This window comes from Nomascus leucogenys, chromosome 15 (assembly GCF_006542625.1).
Source record: "Nomascus leucogenys isolate Asia chromosome 15, Asia_NLE_v1, whole genome shotgun sequence".
Taxonomy (NCBI): Eukaryota; Metazoa; Chordata; class Mammalia; order Primates; family Hylobatidae; genus Nomascus; species Nomascus leucogenys.
The window spans coordinates 32,605,558-32,628,102 of record NC_044395.1 but is presented as its reverse complement, the minus strand read 5'-3'; the positions used below and the strand labels follow the sequence as shown (position 1 = coordinate 32,628,102).

At 38.4% G+C, this 22,545-nt stretch overlaps 1 protein-coding gene across 12 annotated transcripts in view; it reads left to right on the top strand.

Moving 5' to 3' along the window:
* The window catches only part of YAP1 (Yes associated protein 1), a 124,773-nt gene extending 104,538 nt beyond the window's left edge, over positions 1-20,235 (top strand). For 6 of the 12 annotated variants that reach the window (XM_030829254.1, XM_030829252.1, XM_030829253.1 and 3 more), the window contains 3 exons: positions 10,447-10,577; positions 14,293-14,405; positions 16,523-20,230. In XM_030829254.1, coding sequence (XP_030685114.1) covers positions 10,447-10,577; positions 14,293-14,405; positions 16,523-16,761 — 483 coding nt within the window. In that variant the 3' untranslated portion in view covers positions 16,762-20,230. Of the gene's footprint in view, positions 1-10,446; positions 10,578-14,292; positions 14,406-16,522 lie in introns of all 12 variants that reach the window. The other 6 variants (XM_030829251.1, XM_030829248.1, XM_030829244.1 and 3 more) reach the window with 2 other exon arrangements.
* Positions 20,236-22,545: the final 2,310 nt, after the last annotated feature.

Sequence of the window (22,545 nt, the reverse complement as noted above, 5' to 3'; positions counted from 1 at the left end):
CTACTTTCTCTTGTGCTTAAGAATATGGTTCTTGGACTGGGAGCGGTGGCTCACGCCTGTAATCCCCGCACTTTGGGAGGCCGAGGCGGGTGGATCACCTGAAGTCAGGAGTTTGAGACTAGCCTGGTCAACATGGTGAAACCCATCTCTACTAAAAGTACAGAAATTAGCTGGATGTGGTGGCGGGCGCCTTTAATCCCAGCTGCTTGGGAGGCTGAGGCAGGAGAATCGCCTGAACCTGGGAGGCAGAGGTTGCAGTGAGCCGAGATCGTGGCATTGCACTCCAGCCTGGCGAAAAGAGCAAAACTCCATCTTGGAAAAAAAAAAAAAAGAATTTGGTTCTTAATATCTGGGGTTCCCTGGTACCTATGAGATCAAGTTTAAACTCTGCAACTGGCTCATGGTCTGTGGTCAGTAGCCTTCTCACTCACTGGGTCCAGTTAAGCCAGTAACTCTTCCATTAGCTAAGTGCACTCCGCTGCCTTGTTGCTGTTATTCTGCTCACAAGCTTTTCCCCATAGTGAGAACCTTGCTTATCCCCTTTCTTACCAGTAAAGATTCTTCATTTCTCTTTTAAGGCTAAGGGTGAGATTCATTCCCAAGTGCCCTTATGAGAATTCTTGAGGCAGGGCACAGTGGCTCACGCCTGTAATCCCAGCACTTTGAGAGGCCAAGGCAGGTGAATGACCTGAGGTCAGAAGTCCGAGACCAGCCTGGCCAATATGGTGAAACTCCATCTCTACTAAAAATAGAAAAATTAGCTGGGCTTGGTGGCATGCGCCTGTAGTCCCAGCTACTCAGGAGGCTGAGGTGGGAGGATGGCCTGAGTCTGGGAAGCAGCAGTTCAGTGAGCTGAGATCATGCCACTACACTCCAGCCTGGGTGACAGAGTGAGACTCTGCCTCAAAAAAAGAAAATTAGATAATTTTTGAAACTACCCAGAAATAAAAACAACACTGCTGTATAAAGATGTCTTAACTCAGTAGCCAGTATAATTCCAATTTAGGTGGTCAAAAGTATGATATGGGATTACTTTTGTTTCTGGGTAAGTAATTGCTTCAATCTGTATAGAAATTACAGTATAAATATTTTGCAGCTATTGAATAATGTGTGGTTGCCATTCCTTATGGGTGGTAATGAATAGACACCAAGGTCAGTCACTGGTTTAATGAATGATAAAGCCCACAGTATTGCTGTTGAGGATATTGTACTGCACCATTACCTCTCAACAGTGAAGAGGTTCAGATGTTCACAGTTGTAGTTAATGAGAACAAAATAATACCAATTTTCAGAGCTATATGAAAACAATTGCCCACAACCATTTTTTTCCCTGAATTTAGTAAAAGTAAAGTATTTGGCTTTTTTCCCTTCAAACTGTCTTTCATGTTAGCTGTTTCAAAATCCTGTTAACACTTGTCTAACATTATCTTTCTCTTTGAAGTTCTAATATTAAATAAATCATAGATTTATTTGAAGGTTTTCCAATGAATATTTTATATTATATTTTATTTTTAATGGGTACATTGAAAACTTTGTATAAGAGGGAAGATTTAGCCTTACACCCCACATACTTTTAACTGGTTATTTCATTTGTTTTATTAAACTTCCCTCTTCCTTCTTATTTGAACAGTGCCATAATAACTTTGAGACCATGATTAAGTAATACAGATTACAAAAGACCTAATTCCAGAAGGCTATCAGAAAGAATGTAGAATCCTAGGATAATGCTAGGGAACACCAACCTGCCATCCTGTTTTGGATGTGATTTTTCAGAGTTTAAGATTATCATATAGTTCTCATAACTGTCCCCAAATCCATGTGTATACTTAATCAAAAAAGTTGTTCTAAAGTTAAAACTGCTTTGGTAAATGGCATAAACATTAAAAAACATAAAGCATTGGCTCAGTGTTTTAATGACTTTAGAAATAATAAAATGTTCTATTACAGTTTAAAGCTGTGTTGGAAAATGGGGTATGGCAAGACCTCTATCTTAAACAGTTGGAAGAAATGGCATTTTTTTCTATTTTTAGAATTGTTGACATAAACTGCTATAACTAAGGCAAACTACTTACAAGACATATATTTTTAGAGTTATTCTCCATTTCTAAATTTGGATTTACAGTTCACTAAGTTAATCTTCCTTAAACAAATTGATTACCACCCTCCCTGCAAAAACCCCTTACTCCTGTGCCATATATTATCGAAAAAACAGATACACTTTTATATAATGCAGTATTTGCTAAAGACAGAATTTATTTAAGAAAGTAACACTGACTAGGTAGTTAGCTCCCCAAATCATTAATTCTTAAATGTTATTTATTTATTTAAGATGGAGTTCCCTCATCACCCAGGCTGGAGTACAATGGCACGATCTCGGCTCACTGCAACCTCCTCCTCTTGGGTTCAAGAGATTCTCCTGCCTCAACCTCCCAAGTAGTTGGGATTAGAGGCGCACACCACCACCCCCAGCTAATTTTTTTGTGTATTTAGTAGAGACAGGGTTTCACCATGTTGGTCAGGCTGGTCTCAAACTCCTGACCTCAGATGATCCACCCGCCTTGGCCTCCCAAAGTGTTGGGATTACAGGCATGAGCCACTACGCCTGGCCTATGTTAATATTTTTATATGCAATGAACATAGTATGTTTCATTGGGTTCAGTAAGGAAGATAAAATACGGTTAATATTTAAGGAAATTGCTAGACGTGGGATAGGGAAATTGCATGTATTTGTATAAGAAAACAGGCCAGCCTTTTTCTCCCTTTCTTAACAATATGATATGTCTTTGTAGTTCAGTCTAGCCAAAAAACAACAACCCCTGCCTCCCATACAAACGCGCGTGCGAGCGTGAACACACTCAGATAACAAAGGTTTCAGGAGGCAGAAGTGAAATGGAAATTTCAGAAAGTATCCTACTCCATGCTTTACCTAGTCAGATTATGAAGGAGAATGACCATGAAGTTAGACAAATGAAAGAATTTTCTCCTATAAGGTGTCCTGCTTCTGGGGAGGAACAGTTAAATCATGTGTTTCCATCATGAGTAAGTTTTATAATTCCTTGTATTCTTAGCAAAGGATTGTAAATGTGAAAGTGAAGTTACCATAGGAAACTAAGAATTTTAGATGTAAAATAGTGAAAATTTGTTTCAGGGTTATCTAGACATTTTGCTAGTTACTTTAAAAAAACATCTTAATATGGCTAAGCATGAAGTCAATCTGAATTTTTAATCAAAATTTATTTTATATAAATTCTCCATTTTATTGCACTTAAAAATAAGCCTGTATATATCTTATACCTGTGTTAAAAAATGCCAACTATATTTCAATAAAGTAATTTTATCAAAACACATTTTCAGTGAATATCAACATTATTTCATAATTGGGTAAATCTGGCATAGCTCTTTTGTAGACAATCCAATTATGTCCTGAGCCATAAGCCTTGGGACATAATTGGATTGTCTACAAAACTGATTTCAGTTGAAACATTTCATGTTGAAAGTTACGTCTATCTCTAAGAAGTTTTTGGATTATTTTATCCTGAACACAATGCCTAAAATTAGAATACTGGACTAAAAATACAAGTTTGTTAAACTTCTGTTTTCCCAAAGGTAACTAGGATAAATAGTTTGACAAACTTTCAAAACTGGGGAAATAAGTTACAGGAAATTCAGCCAAAACATAATCATGCTTCTGTTCTGTATTTCAAAGGTCAAATAGTTTTTTTCTAACTGAAGCAAGTATTTTTAGCCATTTTCTTCTGTAATAATACAAAAATGTGGTAGCTTTTCCCATTGAGCTTGTAAATCTTAGCTAATCTGGGACACATTTGGAGTCAGAGCTATCTGCACTATAAGTAAAACTAAGGGTCCCAGTTTGTTCTGGAGGAGACTTTGCAGGGTGGTTCATAAAAGAAAACATGAGTTTGCCTGCTTTATTTAGTGGACTTCTATGGAACCAAGACCTAGCTATAAGCCATTGGCCCTTCTTACTACATTTCTCTCCTCTCATGTAAATAGCAATATAATTTCCCAGAAAGCAAAAAAAGATGCTAAGATCATGTATTTTTGGAAGTTAAGGTATGTTGGCCTTACATAAAATTGATGCCTTGGTCCACATCATTTAGAGAAATAATGAGAAAGGCAGTAAAAGTAGTCAGTAGTCTGGAAACACTTAGAATATTTTTAGGGTTTTTAAAAATTTTTAGAGTATCCAAGAGAAACGAAAGCATGTTTCTACACAAAGCCAAAATGTAGAAATAACCCAAATGCCTATCAACAGATGAATAGATAAACAAATGTAATATATTCCTACAGTGGAATACTAGTTAGCAATAAAAAGGAATGAACTGTGGATATAACATGAATGAATCCCAAAATTATCACACTAAGTGAAAAAGTACATGCTGTGTGATTTTATTTTAGAAAATTCTAGAAAATACCAACTAATCTACAATGACAAAAAGCAGATGATTAGTTTCTGAAGGTTGAAGTAGGGGAGGTGAGAAGTAGTGGGAGAAAATTGTGAGGATGATTTTTTTTTTTTTTTTTTTTTTTTTTTTGAGATGGAGTTTCATTCTTGTTGCCCAGTTTGGAGTGCAATGGCGCAATCTCAGCTACCACAACCTCCGCCTCCCGGGTTCAAGCGATTCTCCTGCTCCCGCCTCCCAAGTCCTCCCGAGTAGCTTGAATTATAGGCACCTGCCACCACACCCAGCTAATTTTTTGTATTTTTAGTAGAGATGGGATTTCTCCATGTTGGTCAGGCTGGTCTCGAACTCCCAACCTCAGGTGATCTGCCCACCTCACCCTCCCAAAGTGCTGGGATTACAGATGTGAGCCACTGTGCCTGGCCGAGGATGATTATCTTGATTGTAGTGGCAGCTTCACAGGTGTACACACATTTCGAAACTCATCAATTCATGCACTTTATAATTTATTGTATATCAGTTATATATCAAAAAGCTTTTCAAAATTTACTTGGAATATCTAATCACCTGTAACTAAAAGTTTCAAAACTCAGCTGAGTATTTATACCTTTAGTATGCTATCCATAATCTGCATATATGTTATTTGTATCATTGGCCTTGTTACATTAGAGTCATCCCTTGGGTTCCAGCAAGTCCCTTATATAAAATGGCATGCTATTTGCATATTACCTACCCACATCCTCCTGTGTACCTTAAATCATTTCTAGATTACTTATAATAATACAATGGAAATGCTATGTAAAGAGCTGTTATACTGTTATAACTATTGTTATTCTGTATTGGGAATAATGGCAAGAAAAATAGTCTATATATGTTAAGTACAGACACAGCCTTCCATTTTTCTTCTCAAATATTTCGATCCATACTTGGTTGACTTATGGATATGAAAGGCTAACTATATTTGTTTTCATGCCAAATTCTTCCCTATTTGATTAATAATACACTCTCCTGCCACCAGCAAGTAAAGTGTCTTTTTTTCATTGATTCTTTCAAGTCTAATTTAGGTGAATCCTTAGGTTAGTTACTCTTAGTCATGGCTCAAATATAGGTTTAATGAGAAGAGTGTTTCCATAGCCCTTCAAGGGGTCGAATATCTCCTTAGGTAACTTGGAATGATTTCCCTGCTTACTGACATCTCTAAGTTATCTTTCTTTATAAATCTGCGTAGTTGGTTCTGCAGTGTCTGCTGACATAGAAATTCCGTTGTTAAATGAAGTAAAAAGTAAAAATTTCATGGCTTCTAACAAACATACTGGCCAAATTCAAAGCAGCAAGAACATGGAGAGTCTAGTCTGCACGTGATATTAGTTTTAACCTAATAAAAAGTAGGAATTTTATTTAAAAGGCTAAAATAAAAAGTTGTAAAAATAGTATGAAAATTATAGCCAATTCAGTTATTTTAGTTATGACTTACAGGTTAGTGTTATATATTTGTTTTGTGCTACAAACATGAGCATACCTTCTTTGATAAAAAGCAAATGAGAGTCTTTAGGATATTCTCAGATACTCCCATGTTTTGTCACAGAACCCTAGGCATCGGCCTCATCTGGAGCCTATAATTTTATTCATTTTAAAGTTTATTGTTAAATACATCCTCATATTTTAAGAGCAAAATAAATTCTTCAAGGAATTATAAGTTGTTTTATGCTCCAGAGTAATCCATTCACTCTGACCTTAGGGGGTACAGAAAAAATAATTACAATATTGTTTGATAAGTACTGTGTTCAGGATGTTAAAGACATGACATGTGTGTGTCTAATCCAATCTCAAGATGGAGATGGGATCACCACGGAGTTTCTTCAAGAAGGTAGTGCCTTCACCAGGTCTTAAATAATATGGAAGAAAGGCCATGATATTGAGAGGATGTGTCCTCCCACAGACAGACTACAATGAGTGTAGTATCATTGTTTTAAAGTCACTTCTCACTTTGTAAGATGAGCATGGGAGGAGTCAAAAGTAGAAGATAGAAAAGAAATAAGAGGACCCCCATACGACTGCAAGAAAAGTTAAAAAGATGATGAGTATAAATGAAGTTACTTTTGAGGCGAGCAGGAAGAGGTGGCAAGAGGGGCCAGAAAAATCAAAGATTATACCTGATGGCTTTTTGTTTTGTTTTGTTTTTTTGTTTTTTTGTTTTGAGACAGAGTCTCACTCTTTCAACTAGGCTGGAGTGCAGTGGCGCGATCTCGGCTCACTGCAACCTCAGCTTCCTGAGTAGCTGGGACTACAGGCATGCGCCATCACGCCCAGCTAATGTTTTTGTATTTTTAGTAGAGACAGGGTTTCACCATGTTGGTCAGGCTGGTCTCTAACTCCTGACCTCAAATGATCTGCTCACCTTGGCCTCCCAAAGTGCTGGGATTACAGGCGTGAGCCACCGCACCCGGCCGATGGCCTCTATGTTCTAATGTAGTTGGAAAAGAAATAGACATGGACTTCACTGGCTGGGCATGGTGGCTCACGCCTGTAATCCTAACACTTTGGGAGGCCAATCGCTTGAGCTCAGGTCTTAAGACCAGCCTGGGCGACATATAGTGAGACCTTTTCTCTACAAAAAATTTGGAGGAAGAGAAAAGAAAAGAAATGGACTTCCCTGAATAGGGGCTTGAGATAGTATGCCATATTTGGAGTAGTGATCATGAGGATGTGAAAAAGAGCTGACCAAGAACAAAACAAAACAAAAAAACCAAGAAATGGTACTAGGGTCCATCCAAAACCAAAGACCTTTAATTTGTAATGATAACATTCTGGATAGTTGTGTGATTTCTTTTTTTTCTTTTCCCTTAGCATTTCTCAGCAATCTCAGTATGAAAACGGAACAAATACACTTTGGCATTGCTTTGGGGTTGGGATTTGCTGGGCTGAGATAAAATTATATGTACATCAGGAATCTAAAAGGTGCTTCTGCTGTTTGGAATGATCAGTCATGAATTCAAGCTTGTAGGGAAAGAGAAAAAAAAATAAGATACCGAAAGAGAGCCAATAGACTAGGATAGTAAGGAGAGATGGGTCTGGAGTCTCTGGGGTTGGAGGACTGATACAGTGGATGTGAGTTTATGCAGGAACTGGTTAGAAAAAATGTGAGAAAGTAGGATAAGTGCATGAAAGATTTTGGGGAGAGAAGTTTCTAAGCCAGTTCCAGGGTATGACTGAGGGAATTAATGATTGAAATACAGTGATGAAGTGGTCAGTATCATTTCAGTGTAAAGGCGATCCCGGCATTTCAACAATGGGTTATTATATGGGTTTTATGCGTGGAGGTCATAATTCCAATGTGATGAATGCAGTTGGAATGAAGAGAAACACTGATCGTCGTCTCAGAGCATGACTTAAGATTTTAGAGCTGGTTTGGTTTGAATAACAGGATCTTAGTGGCTGTGCAATGGGTGTTTGAGTGGAGTGGAGATGAAGGTCACTGGAATCCAGAAGGTTCAGGAAGCTGTCAGGTTAAGTGAATTGTCCATTTAATACTGAAGCATGTTAAGAGGCATGGCGAATACTTGGAGTGGCAAGAGGCTTTGACCAGGCTCCAGAATTTTCCCGTATATAAGATGGAGTAATGAAGAGATCAGTAAATTTGAGTACAAGAAGCAGTTTACCTTGCAGGGAAGACAGGCAAACAATTTTGGCATTTGGCCAAGTCCCTAGGTTCCCTCTCAGGACATTGGTGTTTGTTTTTTTTTAATGTATAGGATTGAAAAGAAAAGGAATTTTATCGATACAGTTAACAAAAAAATAGAAATTTGTGATATAATGTGCTTCTTTTTAATGTATAAATAACAAGATCTAGGGCTGGGTGCAGTGGCCTATGCTTGTAATGCCAGCACTTTGGGCAGCCGAGGCAGGTAGATCATCTGAGCCTGGGAGATTGAGACCAGCTGGGCAACATGGCAAAACCCTGTCTCTACAAAAATACAAAAAATTAGCTGGGTATGGTGGTGTGCCCCTGTGGCTGCAGTTACTCATGAGGCTGAGGCAGGAGGATCACTTGAGCCTGGAAGGTCAAGACTGCAGTGAGCTATAATTGCACCACTGCATTCCAGATTGGGTGACAGAGTGAGACCCTGTCTCAAAAAGATTAAAAAAAAAAATCTAGAAGCACATCTTATAACGTAACTACTGTAACATTGAAATAGCAATGATCATAAATGGTATTTTAAAATATTTGCAACAACTACAATGATATGAAAACATTTATATGTTCTATTGGTGAAAAGCTAGGTATAATGAATACTAATGATGCATACTACATCGGAGAAAACGTTGATAAAGTTAGTGAAAATTAATGTATAATTTTTTTTTTACCCCATCGAAGTTCAGAGACTCTCTGAATTCTGTCTTGGTCCACTGGTTAAGAAACTCTGGTTTAAAGGATGGTATATCCAGAAGGCATAAACCTAAATAAAAATAAGTGGTATTTGCATGTAGGAGAATTGTAGTTTAGAAGTGGCAGCGTAGAGCTAGGAGAAGCTTTCCATACTTCAGGACCCCATGACGATTGTGGAGATGAGGGCTGGAGATGGTGGGGCCGTGCCTCAGTGAGCAGACTTGGCTCCGAAAGCTGTGTGGGAGGATGAGGGAGTCAGGCCAGTATCCTTTGTGATGAGAAACTGTATGTATTTCAAATCAAACCCAAAAAGTAGAGGGAAAGGAAGCTGATGGTCTAGTAGAGATGATGTTTATGGTAGGTGGAGAGGCACAGTGAAAATTCTTAGGAGGCTAAGAAACAGTGAACAGATAAAGGAGAGAAAAAGGACAGAGTAGTGATGAGGGTGCTACAGATGGGTCACAGTGAGATGAACTGTTTTTGAGGTCCTAGGCAAATACAGGCCGAAACCTGGGATGTTTGGAAGCCCGTGAAGGCAGGCCTTCTGCAACCATCAGTGTAGCAGCCTACAGCCTTTGCTCAGGTTTCCAGGGAGAATCCTGCTGAGAAATTGTTGGATGTCCCTGAAGAAATTTTACCCCATTTTAAATATTTGTTTGTGGTGGAGAAGCCTTGGGTTTGTGTTTTAACTTCTGATGTCTTTTTTATCATTTTCCTCCTCTCTCCCTGCTAGAGGATAGAACATATTCTGTCCAGCTCAGAGTAGAAAAACCTGAAGTCAAAATGAGACATTTAATAGCAAAGTGTGAAATAGCGTTAGGGGTTGGGGAAGGGGATTGGTGTCCTACAGTAAAATCATCAGATGCTATTCTTCCTACTTATTTTTTTTTTTTTTTTTTTTTTTTTTGTGGGTTCCAAACACACAAAACCATGTAAGAGTTGTCGAGTAAAAGCAAACTTTAAGAATTATTTTTTTAGGGCCGAGCGCGGTGACTCATGCCTGTAATCCCAGCAGTTTGGGAGGCCAAGGCAGGTGGATCACAAGGTCAAGAGATCAAGATCATCCTGGCTAACATGGTGAAACCCCGTCTCTACTAAAAAAATACAGAAAATTAGCTGGGCTTGGTGGTGCGCACCTGTAGTCCCAGCTACTTGGGAGGCGGAGGCAGGAGAATCACTTGAACCCAAGAGGCGGAGGTTGCAGTGAGGCAAGATTGCGCCACTGCACTCCAGCCTGGTGACAGAGTGAGACTCCGTCTCAAAAAAAATAAAAAAAAAAAAAAATTATTTTTTTAAAGACCAGACTTGCCATTCTATAATAACCCAAAGGAGGATTTGGGAGTATCTTCCAGAGTGAGGAAAATAACAAAATGAAAACAAAGTAGCAAAATGTATATAGGGTGGGGGGGGCGATTAATATGTCTAGACAGACTTTAAATATATGTAACTTAATTTTTAGTCATTCGAAATGTATAGAATTAGGTCATTCTGATTGGGAAATGTATTAACTTTAAAGTAGATGTTTTTAATCTATCTGCACGGTTACTCTGATGAACGTTTTATTTCTTTAAACCTAACATTGAATGTGTTAATCAGTAGATTGATTCTCTTTGGCTTTGTTTTATTTTTAATTAGGAGTTAGCACTGCGTAGCCAGTTACCAACACTGGAGCAGGACGGTGGGACTCAAAATCCAGTGTCTTCTCCCGGGATGTCTCAGGAATTGAGAACAATGACGACCAATAGCTCAGATCCTTTCCTTAACAGGTTGGTGAAAGTTGCTACTGGTGAATATCTGAAAAGGATCATTGCTTTAAAATCATTCTGCGTAGTGCTTGTAATAGGCTATTTAGAACATCTGTGTGGGCCAAAAACCATAGCTGTAAATGAATCTCTCTGTCAATGGCAAGTACATGCAGAGTTGAGGATTAAAAGTTGTCTCCTGTTTGAGGAAGTGAACTGTTCAGACTTGTATAAGGGATACTTATTCAGAGTCACAACGTGTTTGCTTCTGCCTATACTGTTGACTAACAGTTACTTAAAATTACAGAATCATGAAGGAACATGTGAATGCCTTTCTATGAAAGCAAATGAATTGCACGTTAAACCTACTTAGGATTGCATTGTAAGGATCACTGGAAGGAATTTTCCACATAGCTATTCAACCTAAAACGTTTCACCCAGCAGCACTGTAAGGCCTCATGTTCTTAAGGGCCGTAGTCCAAGGAGATAAAATGTAAGGTTGTGCCTCTTTCAAAAATGCACTAAGATTAACAGCAGTATTTGAAAATAACATAGCTTAGGGATACTTCTTAGTGAGTTACCACAAATCCTGGGTTTCAGACAGATTGCAATATTATATAAACTGCCGTTTTGAAGTCTGTAAGCTGAAACAGGTCATATTCTTTGCCTAGGAAGTCATTTAAGATTAAGATTTAACTAAAATTCATTCTTCTAGGTTGTAAAATATCTATGGAGTTTCAGACTTTTTAAAATATGGGATTAGTTTGCACTTTGGATTCCTTTTCTAACCCATTTAAATAACACACTTTCTTAAATACTCAAAGGCATTTTGCATTAGGAAAACTATTACACCACCTTTTCAATTCTCACCAATTGAATTGGAAACTTAGTAATTCCAAGAGAAACCCTGCTAAAAGTATTTAGTGCAATAGAATTCACCATTTACTCAGTTTTTAAGATTAGTGCTGGTGGCCTAGTTGGAAGGTTTGATTTTGAAGACCATCTAAAATGTATTTTAAGTTTGTATTTACTCTTCTGACATAGTTTAAAGTTCTGTCTAAAAGCAAGTGTGTTTATATAAGATTATAGTTCTAGACTTAAACCGAGGCTAATTAAGAGAGGCATAGCCTCAGAACTTTTTTTCCAACAAGGAAAATTTCATATCCATGTAATTTCAGTACCTGTCTTGTTGAAGGGGCTATATTAATCCCAGGGATAAAAATTAGACCATTTTAAAAATGGATAGGCTGCATATCCTTCTGATAGTCACTTATGAAGATTTTTTTTCTTAAAACTTTTGATGAGAGCTGGGCTACAATTTGAGATTCTATTTTCTGGGAAGATCAGAGTGGCAGATAATCAATGTTACTAATCTAAGGGCAGAATTATATATGCATTCTCTGCAGTACCCCCAGTTTCTAATAATAACATACATCTGACTTTGACTTTCTTTTTTTTTTTCTTTAAAAAAAAAAAAAAAAAAACTCTTGGCTGGGCATGATGGCTCACGCCTGTAATCCCAGCACTTTGCGAGGCCAAGGCGAGTGGACCACCGCCTGGGGTAAGAGTTCGAGACCAGCCTGACCAACATGGCGAAACCCCATCTTTACTAAGAATACAAAATTAGCTGGGCGTGGTCACACATGCCTATAATCCCAGCTACTCGGGAGGCTGAGGCAGGAGAATCGCTTGAACCCAGGAGGCAGAGGTTGGGTGAGCCAAGATCATGCCGTTGTACTCCAGCCTGGGCAACAAGAGTGAAACTTCGTCTCAAAAAACAAAAAAACCTCTTGATGGTTTTTCTCTTGTTTACTATTTGATTTATATATATTCGTTAAGCTCTAAATACTGTTCCCCCAACTTGCCATGGCATTGACTCTTAGTAGTAATGCAGAGTTCCCTTATCTTAACCCTTTTACTTTTGAGAACCCTCAAAGCTCACTCAGATGTCCCCCTCCATGAAACCTTTACCCTTTACTTCCAAGCTCCCTGTTCTGAAAGCACTGTGCTTACATCTAAGTTCATATAGCCCTTGTATATGATTCATTAGTATATTTGTTCATTTCCCTCCTTGAAGTTGTGAGCCTCTCACAAAACATTGTTTGTAGGTGGTGGTGATTGTTAACCTCTTTATCCTCAAAGCCTAGTCTAATGCCTGTCATGTAGCAGCAGATGCTCAGTGAATGTTTATTGAATGAGTGGGGCCTGTAGGAGGTGGGGTTCTGCAGGGAGCAGTTCCTCACCAGGAAAGTGGCCCTATAAACTCTGTCCTCAGGAATGCCCATGTGCCTCCCCTGTGGTTTGGAATGAACTCCGCACAACTCTGTAAGTTCAGCTATTCAGTAATAGACTAAAATGTCTGATGTGTCTCCCATGCTTAGCAGCCGAATAGAGTGATGATTAGGACCAGACTCTTGTCCCAGATCAGGGCAGGCAAAATACAAACAAACCACATCCTGAGGCCTTCTCATACGTGGCTGCATTGTATACCAATGGTCTCAGAGGCAAATGTGTGTTTTCTTGGATCTTTGTGAGGCTTTTGAGCCTTGGCAAAATCTGGCAGAAGCATTAGAGTAAACCAGTGATTGCAGTATATAGAATGAGGGGAGAGAGAGAACAAGGCAAATGCATTTCATCATTTAGGGAAGGCAGTTGGGGTACTGACTGAGCTTTTAGCTTTGAGCAATTGTTAAACTTGCTTTTATTTTTTAACTTTTATGTAAGTTAAATAGCTGCTTATTAAATGTACAAGCTGTAGAGAAAAAGTTCACACTCATACACAGACCGTTGAAGAATAACAGCTGCCTTGATTTTACGCATTTCTCTAAGATTTTCTAGAGTTAGTAGAACTCAGTGAATGCCAGCTGATGTCTAGATGCTACTAGCTTAGGAAAGTGTTCTATTTATCAGGGTAATGGATATTTACCATACTTGAATGTAAATCTGGGAAACCTTACTTAGTCTAAAGTGAAAATCTGTATTGGGTCATTTTATTTTCAAGGGATGTGCCTTGCAGTTTTTTGTTTTGCTCTTTTCTTTAACTGGGGCTATATGATTTCCCGTTTCATTTCATACTGAAGTGTTTGAGGCTTTTTCCTCCCCCGCCCAAACACAGAAGCAAGGAGATCAAGCCACGAGTATTCTTATCTTATCGGCAGTGACTCATCTATTTTGGCTCAGTCCTAAAAGGAATTCTGGTGGTTTATTTGGGGTTGATTTTTCCTTGGCTTATGTTCTCTGCACGAGAGCTAGGAATTTAACTTGAGTCTAGTGCAGACCTGTTTCCTCGCCCACCTGGAGTTTGTGTTTTGACCTCTCTGTGCCACCACCACCTGGAGAATTGAGACCTTGGGACAAATAAGTTGTATGGGTTCCTCCCCACCCCCAGATTCAAATGATATGACAGAGAGAATACTGATGCAGAGAATTTTCTGTCAGCCAGGAAAACTAACTGGGGGTATCTTTTTTTGTCCCTTACTGTCACCAAGCACAGAACCTTAGGAGAAATCTTGGTTCCTTAGAGCTGCCAGCTTCAATTAGGATTAACTTGTCTATTTCACTTCATAGCACAAGCCCTGTCTATGGCCCTGAGGGAGAGTGCTTGTTTCAGACATTGCAGGGCAGGAATTTTCAGTAATCCTCTTTGAGAATTATGTTGCTGCTCAGCAGGTGTTTATTTTTACCTTGAATTGATTTTTAAAATTTTTTGTGTTGGTCTTTAACTGTCATGTTTTTGTAGTGGCACCTATCACTCTCGAGATGAGAGTACAGACAGTGGACTAAGCATGAGCAGCTACAGTGTCCCTCGCACCCCAGATGACTTCCTGAACAGCGTTGATGAGATGGATACAGGTTGGTATTCTTTATTCCTTTTAGTAACCTGACTTAACAGTCGGATATGTTATCACCAGGTCTCATAAGGTATTGTAAGCAAAGATGATTCAGAAGAAAACTAATTAAAATCCTGTAAATTTGAATTAAATTGATCCTGCTGTGTCTCTATATGGTGATTTGTAACTTGTCTTTTCCTAGTTTAAAAAAATATATATCATGGATTGGCCGGGTGCAGTGGCTCATGCCTCTAATGCCAGCATTTTGGGAGGCCAAAGTGGGTGTATCGTTTGAGCCCAGGAGTTCAAGACCAGTCTGGGCAACATGGTGAAACCCCATCTCTATAAAAAAAATACAAAAATAAGCCAGGTGTCATGGTACATGCCTATAGTCCCAGCTACTCAGGAGGCTGAGGTGGGAGGATGGATTGAGCCCTGGTGGTCACACCACTGCACTCCAGTTTGGGTAACAGAATGAGACTGCTTCTTAAAAAAAAAAAAAAGTCATAAATTGGATATATTAGCTCTATTTGAATAAAACTGATAACATGACTTATGTTAGCATGTTGATCTTAATTGGCAGGACAAACTGACAACCCTATTAGAACATCTCTCTCATTATAGATTAGTGTCCTTAATTTTGAGAGATGTCTACATGTAATTCAGTGTTTGTCTTCATCTTTTCTCTAAGAGTTTTTGGTCCACCTTAGGTGTTAACGGGGCTCAGGAAACCAGGTGGGAAAGACTAGGAGGTGGGGCTCACTTACTTTATTAGAATAGTTGCAGAAGGCCAGGTGCAGTGGCTTACACCTGTAATCCCAGCACTTTGGGAAGCCGAGGTAGCCAGATCACCTGAGGTCATACGTTCAAGACCAGCCTGGCCAACATGGTGAAACCCTGTCTCTACTAAAAATATAAAAATTAGCCATGTGTGGTGGTGTGCGCCTGTAATCCCAGCTACTCAGGAGACTGAGGCAGGAGAATCATTTGAACCTGGGAGGCGGAGGTTGCAGTGAGCCAAGATCACACTACTGCACTCCAGCCTGGGTGACAGAGCAAGACTCCGTCTCAAAAAAAAAAAAAAAAAAAAAAAAGAATAGTTGCAGGGGTCTTGCAGGAGCTAAGAAATACCTGCCTCATAGGAGTAATTAAGGATGCATTTCTCCTGTGGCTTACCTGGCAACCATTGCCCTAGACTTGACAACTGCCAGAGTGCATGAACTGGCAGGGAAATGAAGCTGTTCTTTAGCTACCAACACTTTACTAACTACTTCTATTCTGAAAGTGTTTAGCAAGGCTTTTGTTCCTGTACTCATCCAGCTCCTGGCTTTGATGCTTTCTAGAATCCACACTATCCCCTCCTCTCTGATTATCTAGATGTTAAATCATCCTTAGGATCCACTTCAAACCCATTTCACACACAACACGTTTACTTACTCCTCTAATCTGTATTGCTGTCTTCTCCAGACCCCTATAACACTTAATGGTTTATATTAGTTTTTCTGAAAGTATATCCTATTGAAGCTCTGAGGAGTGTTAATGTTGTCGTATGCAAAAAAGGCTCTGTGGCCAAGTAAGTTTGGGAAACTTAGAAGCAAGGCCAAGAAGATGGATTTATTCAAAGCCCTCTGGGAAGCTTGTTTTGCTGTTAGGAAGGTGCATCTCCTAAGGGTGGAATAAAGTATTCGTGCGGTCTTTCTATTTTAGTGTTTCCCAAAGTGTATTTAAGGCCAAGGTAGGTCTATACCACTCATTTTTATGTTTAGTCTTATTATGGTGGTGCTTATCTGGAAGACAGGGTAGTGATGCTGTTGTGTTGTGTACTTGTTCTTTCTCCCGCGGCTGCATATAATTTTTCAAGGGCTTTTTTATTTTTTTTCATGACTCCCTTTAGTGCTCAGCACATAATAGCAATCAAGCTGTTATTGGATATCTGAACAATGTTGAAGCAAAAGTAAACTTGGCATTGTTATTTTGTTATCTGTGAGTTGTTTGACCTGATAAAAATTCTAGGTATTAGTTTAGGTCAGTCAGGAGCGCTTTTCTTTCCCTGTGCATTTCTCTATGCTCATATGATACAGCCCTGATGTTAGCTTTTCAAAAAGGACTTTGTTATCTGTCTCTGTGTGTTTCCACTAGGTGATACTATCAACCAAAGCACCCTGCCCTCACAGCAGAACCGTTTCCCAGACTACCTTGAAGCCATTCCTGGGACAAATGTGGACCTTGGAACACTGGAAGGAGATGGAATGAACATAGAAGGAGAGGAGTTGATGCCAAGTCTGCAGGAAGCTTTGAGTTCTGACATCCTTAATGACATGGAGTCTGTTTTGGCTGCCACCAAGCTAGATAAAGAAAGCTTTCTTACATGGTTATAGAGCCCTCAGGCAGACTGAATTCTAAATCTGTGAAGGATCTAAGGAGACATGTGCACCGGAAATTTCCATAAGCCAGTTGCAGTTTTCTGGCTAATACAGAAAAAGATGAACAAACGTCCAGCAAGATACTTTAATCCTCTATTTTGCTTTTCCTTGTCCATTGCTGCTGTTAATGTATTGCTGACCTCTTTCACAGTTGGCTCTAAAAAATCAAAAAAAAAAAAAAAACTTTTTATTTCTTTTGCTATTATAACTACTGTTCATTTTGGGGGCTGGGGGAAGTGAGCCTGTTTGGATGATGGATGCCATTCCTTTTGCCCAGTTAAATGTTCACCAATCATTTTAACTAAATACTCAGACTTAGAAGTCAGATGCTTCATGTCACAGCATTTAGTTTTTTCAACAGTTGTTTCTTCAGCTTCCTTTGTCCAGTGGAAAAACATGATTTACTGGTCTGACAAGCCAAAAATGTTATATCTGATATTAAATACTTAATGCTGATTTGAAGAGATAGCTGAAACCAAGGCTGAAGACTGTTTTACTTTCAGTATTTTCTTTTCCTCCTAGTGCTATCTTTAGTCACATAGTGACCTTGATTTTATTTTAGGAGCTTATAAGGCATGAGACAATTTCCATATGAATATATTAATTATTGCCACATACTCTAGTATAGATTTTGGTGGATAATTTTGTGGGTGTGCATTTTGTTTTGTTTTGTTGGGTTTTTGTTTTTTTTTTTTTTTGGTGGGGGCGGTGGGGGGGGTTGGTTGGTTGGTTGGTTTTGTTGGAACCTAGGCAAATGACCATATTAGTGAATCTGTTAATAGTTGTAGCTTGGGATGGTTATTGTAGTTGTTTTGGTAAAATCTTCATTTCCTGTTTTTTTTTTTTTACCACCTTATTTAAATCTTGATTATCTGCTCTCTCTTTTATATACATACACACACCCAAACATAACATTTATAATAGTGTGGTAGTGGAATGTATCCTTTTTTAGGTTTCCCTACTTTCCAGTTAATTTTTAAAATGGTAGCGCTTTGTTTGCATTTAGAATACATGACTAGTAGTTTGTATTTCACTGGTAGTTTAAATCTGGTTGGGGCAGTCTGCAGATGTTTGAAGTAGTTTAGTGTTCTAGAAAGAGCTATTACTATGGATAGTGCCTAGGGGAGTGCTCCACGCCCTCTGGGCATACGGTAGATATTATCTGATGAATTGGAAAGGAGCAAACCAGAAATGGCTTTATTTTCTCCCTTGGACTCCCTTGGACTAATTTTTAAGTCTCGGTTCATAATGTGCATGACAGAAATAAGCTTTATAGTGGTTTACCTTCATTTAGCTTTGGAAGTTTACTTCGCCTTAGTTTTGGAAGTAAATTCTAGTTTGTAGTTCTCATTTGTAATGAACACATTAACGACTAGATTAAAATATTACCTTCAAGATTGTTCTTACTTACAAGACTTGCTCCTACTTCTATGCTGAAAATTGAACCTGGATAGAATACTATAAGGTCTTGAGTTAGCTGGAAAAGTGATCAGATTAATAAATGTATATTGGTAGTTGAATTTAGCAAAGAAATAGAGATAATCATGATTATACCTTTATTTTTACAGGAAGAGATGATGTAACTAGAGTATGTGTCTACAGGAGTAATAATGGTTTCCAAAGAGTATTTTTTAAAGGAACAAAATAAGCATGAATTAACTCTTCAATATAAGCTATGAAGTAATAGTTGGTTGTGAATTAAAGTGGCACCAGCTAGCACCTCTGTGTTTTAAGGGTCTTTCAATGTTTCTAGAATAAGCCCTTATTTTCAAGGGTTCATAACAGGCATAAAATCTCTTCTCCTGGCAAAAGCTGCTATGAAAAGCCTCAGCTTGGGAAGATAGATTTTTTCCCCCCAATTACAAAATCTAAGTATTTTGGCCCTTCAATTTGGTGGAGTGCAAAAGTTGGAAGTAAGAAGTTTTAAGTACTTTCAGTGCTCAAAAAAAAATGCAATCACTGTGTTGTATATAATAGTTCATAGGTTGATCACTCATAATAATTGACTCTAAGGCTTTTATTAAGAAAACAGCAGAAAGATTAAATCTTGAATTAAGTCTGGGGGGAAATGGCCACTGCAGATGGAGTTTTAGAGTAGTAATGAAATTCTACCTAGAATGCAAAATTGGGTATATGAATTATATAGCATGTTGTTGGGATTTTTTTTAATGTGCAGAAGATCAAAGCTACTTGGAAGGAGTGCCTATAATTTGCCAGTAGCCACAAATTAAGATTATATCTTATATATCAGCAGATTAGCTTTAGCTTAGGGGGAGGGTGGGAAAGTTTGGGGGAGTTGTGAAGATTTAGGGGGACCTTGATAGAGAACTTTATAAACTTCTTTCTCTTTAATAAAGACTTGTCTTACACCGTGCTGCCATTAAAGGCAGCTGTTCCTAGAGTTTCAATCACTTAAGTACACCCACAAAAAAGAATATGGAGATCTTCCTTCACCCCTCAACTTTAATTTGCCCAGTTATACCTCAGTGTTGGAGTAGTACTGTGAGACCTGGCACAGTGCTTTGATCTTAGGATGCCCTCTGTACTGACCTGAAGGAGACCTAAGAGTCCTTTTCCTTTTTGAGTTTGAATCATAGCCTTGATGTGGTCTCTTGTTTTATGTCCTTGTTCCTAATGTAAAAGTGCTTAACTGCTTCTTGGTTGTATTGGGTAGCATTGGGATAAGATTTTAACTGGGTATTCTTGAATTGCTTTTACAATAAACCAATTTTATAATCTTTAAATTTATCAGCTTTTTACATTTGTATTATTTTCAGTCAGGGCTTCTTAGATCTACTTATGGTTGATGGAGCACATTGATTTGGAGTTTCAGATCTTCCAAAGCACTATTTGTTGTAATAACTATTTCCTAAATACAGTGCCTTTAAAGGAAAAATGAACACAGGGAAGTGACTTTGCTACAAATAATGTTGCTGTGTCAAGTATTCATATTAAATACATGCCTTCTATATGGAACATGGCAGAAAGACTGAAAAATAACAGTAATTAATTGTGTAATTCAGAATTCATACCAATCAGTGTTGAAACTCAAACATTAAAAGTGGGTGGCAATATTCAGTGCTTAACACTTTTACAGCGTTGGTACATCTGAGAAATGAGTGCTCAGGTGGATTTTATCCTCGCAAGCATGTTTTTATAAGAATTGTGGGTGTGCCTATCATAACAATTGTTTTCTGTATCTTGAAAAAGTATTCTCCACATTTTAAATGTTTTATATTAGAGAATTCTTTAATGCACACTTGTCAATATATATATATATAGTACCAATGTTACCTTTTTATTTTTTGTTTTAGATGTAAGAGCATGCTCATATGTTAGGTACTTACATAAATTGTTACATTATTTTTTCGTATGTAATACCTTTTTGTTTGTTTATGTGGTTCAAATATATTCTTTCCTTAAACTCTTCTTTGTTGTTTTTAACAATTGATATTTGAAACTTTTTTTTTTTTTTTTTTTTTTGGCTTCTTACTGGTCTTCCAATAGAACAAGAACTGGCAATAAAAGGTGATTACAGTGGTAACTGGGAAGACAGGTTAAACTTCAGGTTCGTTTTGCTTTAAGTTAGGCTTGGCATTTGGAACTTTTGAAGTATGGATATATAATTCTTTTAACTTTGTGTTCTTACTTTTCACATACACCATCCTCATCCGTGGTAGTGTCTAAGCAGAATTGCGTCCGCTTGATTCTTAAATGACTTCACTACATGTGACAGCACAGAGGACACTGAGAACATAAGAACATGGCACTGTCTTTCAGAATGGCCTTTGGTTTTACTTCTTTAATATATTCTCTCAGGCCAGGCGTGGTGGCTCACGCCAGTAATCCCAACACTTTGGGAGGCCAAGGCAGGCGGATTACCTGAGGTTGGGAGTTCAAGACCAGCCTGACCAACGTGGAGAAACCCCGTCTCTACTAAAAATACAAAATTAGCTGGGTGTGGTGCCGCATGTCTGTAATCCCAGCTACTCGGGAGGCTGAGTATATATATACTGTTCTATTTTGGAGGTCATGAGAGAATATTATGTATTAGTAAAAAGCATTATTTACTGGCTTATAAATAAAAAAATTCACAAATTGAAGTGGTAGGTCCTGACCTTTGAATAAGAAGTAGATTTGAGTATCTTTAAAGATGGCTGGACATGGTGGCTCACGCCTGTAATTTCAGCATTGTGGGCAGAGGCTGAGGCGGGCAGATCACCCGAGGTCAGGAGTTCGACACCAGGCTAGTCAACATGGTGAAACCCCATCTGTACTAAAAATAACAAAAATTAGCTGGGCATGGTGGTGCATGCTTGCAATCCCAGCTACTTGAGAGGCTGAGGCGGGAGGATCACTTGAACCCGTGAGGCAGAGGCTGCGGTAAGCCAAGACCAGGCCACTACACTCCAGCCTGGGTGACAGAGCGAGACTCCATCTCAAAAAAAAAAAAAAAAAAAATTGATTTCTGTGTTTGCGTGTATAATAGCTTCAATTATTGACACTATTGACACATCTATTTTGGTGAGGCAAATCTGAAAATGCTTCATATTTTACAATGTATAATTTCTTTATGTTAGAACACTAATTTTGTGTAGCTTGAAATTGATTATTTGCTTTTTGTAGTTCAGATATAGTGGTGGTACACCTTGGCTCAAAACCATACCTTGTGTCTGTAGACATTGTGCTTGTTGCTCCACGGTGGTACACTTTGTCAGACGGTGTGAAGCCCAGTAATGTGAATCTGCCTTCATTCTGGATCTCTGAACCAGAGTTGTACCATCTTTAGTTAACTCTGAGTCTAACAGAATACTCAGAAAAATATATTTAGATTTGGGAATAGCCTCTAACGAGAACAAGGAGGAACATTCCAAATACTTGAGAAGTGTAGTAGTCATACTTAAAACCTGATTTACATAACGTTTTTCTTAGACCCCAAATTAAAGTTCAGCAGCTCAGTAGGTGAATTGCTCAGCTGCAGTAAGCAAGAAAACAGTCTTCCAGAGGGAGGGAGAGAGAAAACAGTAACTACTAGTGAAAGGAAACCTAGGTGACTACTGCAGAAGTGATCGGTAGACGGGGTTTTGTTTAATTCCCCAACCCCGATTTCTATTTCTTGACAGCTGAGGTTACAAAAGAAAGGCAGCCCCAAGGAGCCGATGATGTTTTCTTACCTTCTCTAATGGCAGCCAGACTCTCCCTGCTTCTGTAATCATCAGTTTTACTGACTGAAAACCTGGCTTTATTGTGGGTAAATTCCTGGCTCCGGGGTTCCACATGTGCTAAACCCTGTTGGAATCGACAGTAGCTCTGGCAGGATGTCTGCCATGTCATCCCCATTCAACTTTAAACTGTTGGCACTTAGTCTTTTTTAGCCATGAGAACTTTGTGATAAACAAATCTTTTTTGATTTAAAGCTTAACTACTAAATTAAAACTCAGATGAGAAGTCGGTGACATTTAGTACTACAGTTTTTCCAAGTCACACATAAAATATGTTTTGCTACATTGAACACAAAAAGCTCTGACATAGGTAAAATGGATAATTTCTTAACCATAAACATAGCCTTAATACTGCCACAAATGAAAACAGTTGCAGAATCAAGACATGAGCAAAACAAAATGATACTGAAAAGGTATTCTGAATTAAAGTCTGCCATATTTTAACAAAAAACAAAACTCCCAAAGTGACCTGACTTACAAGCTGCTATGATCCTGTTAGAAACAAAAAACCTAGTAT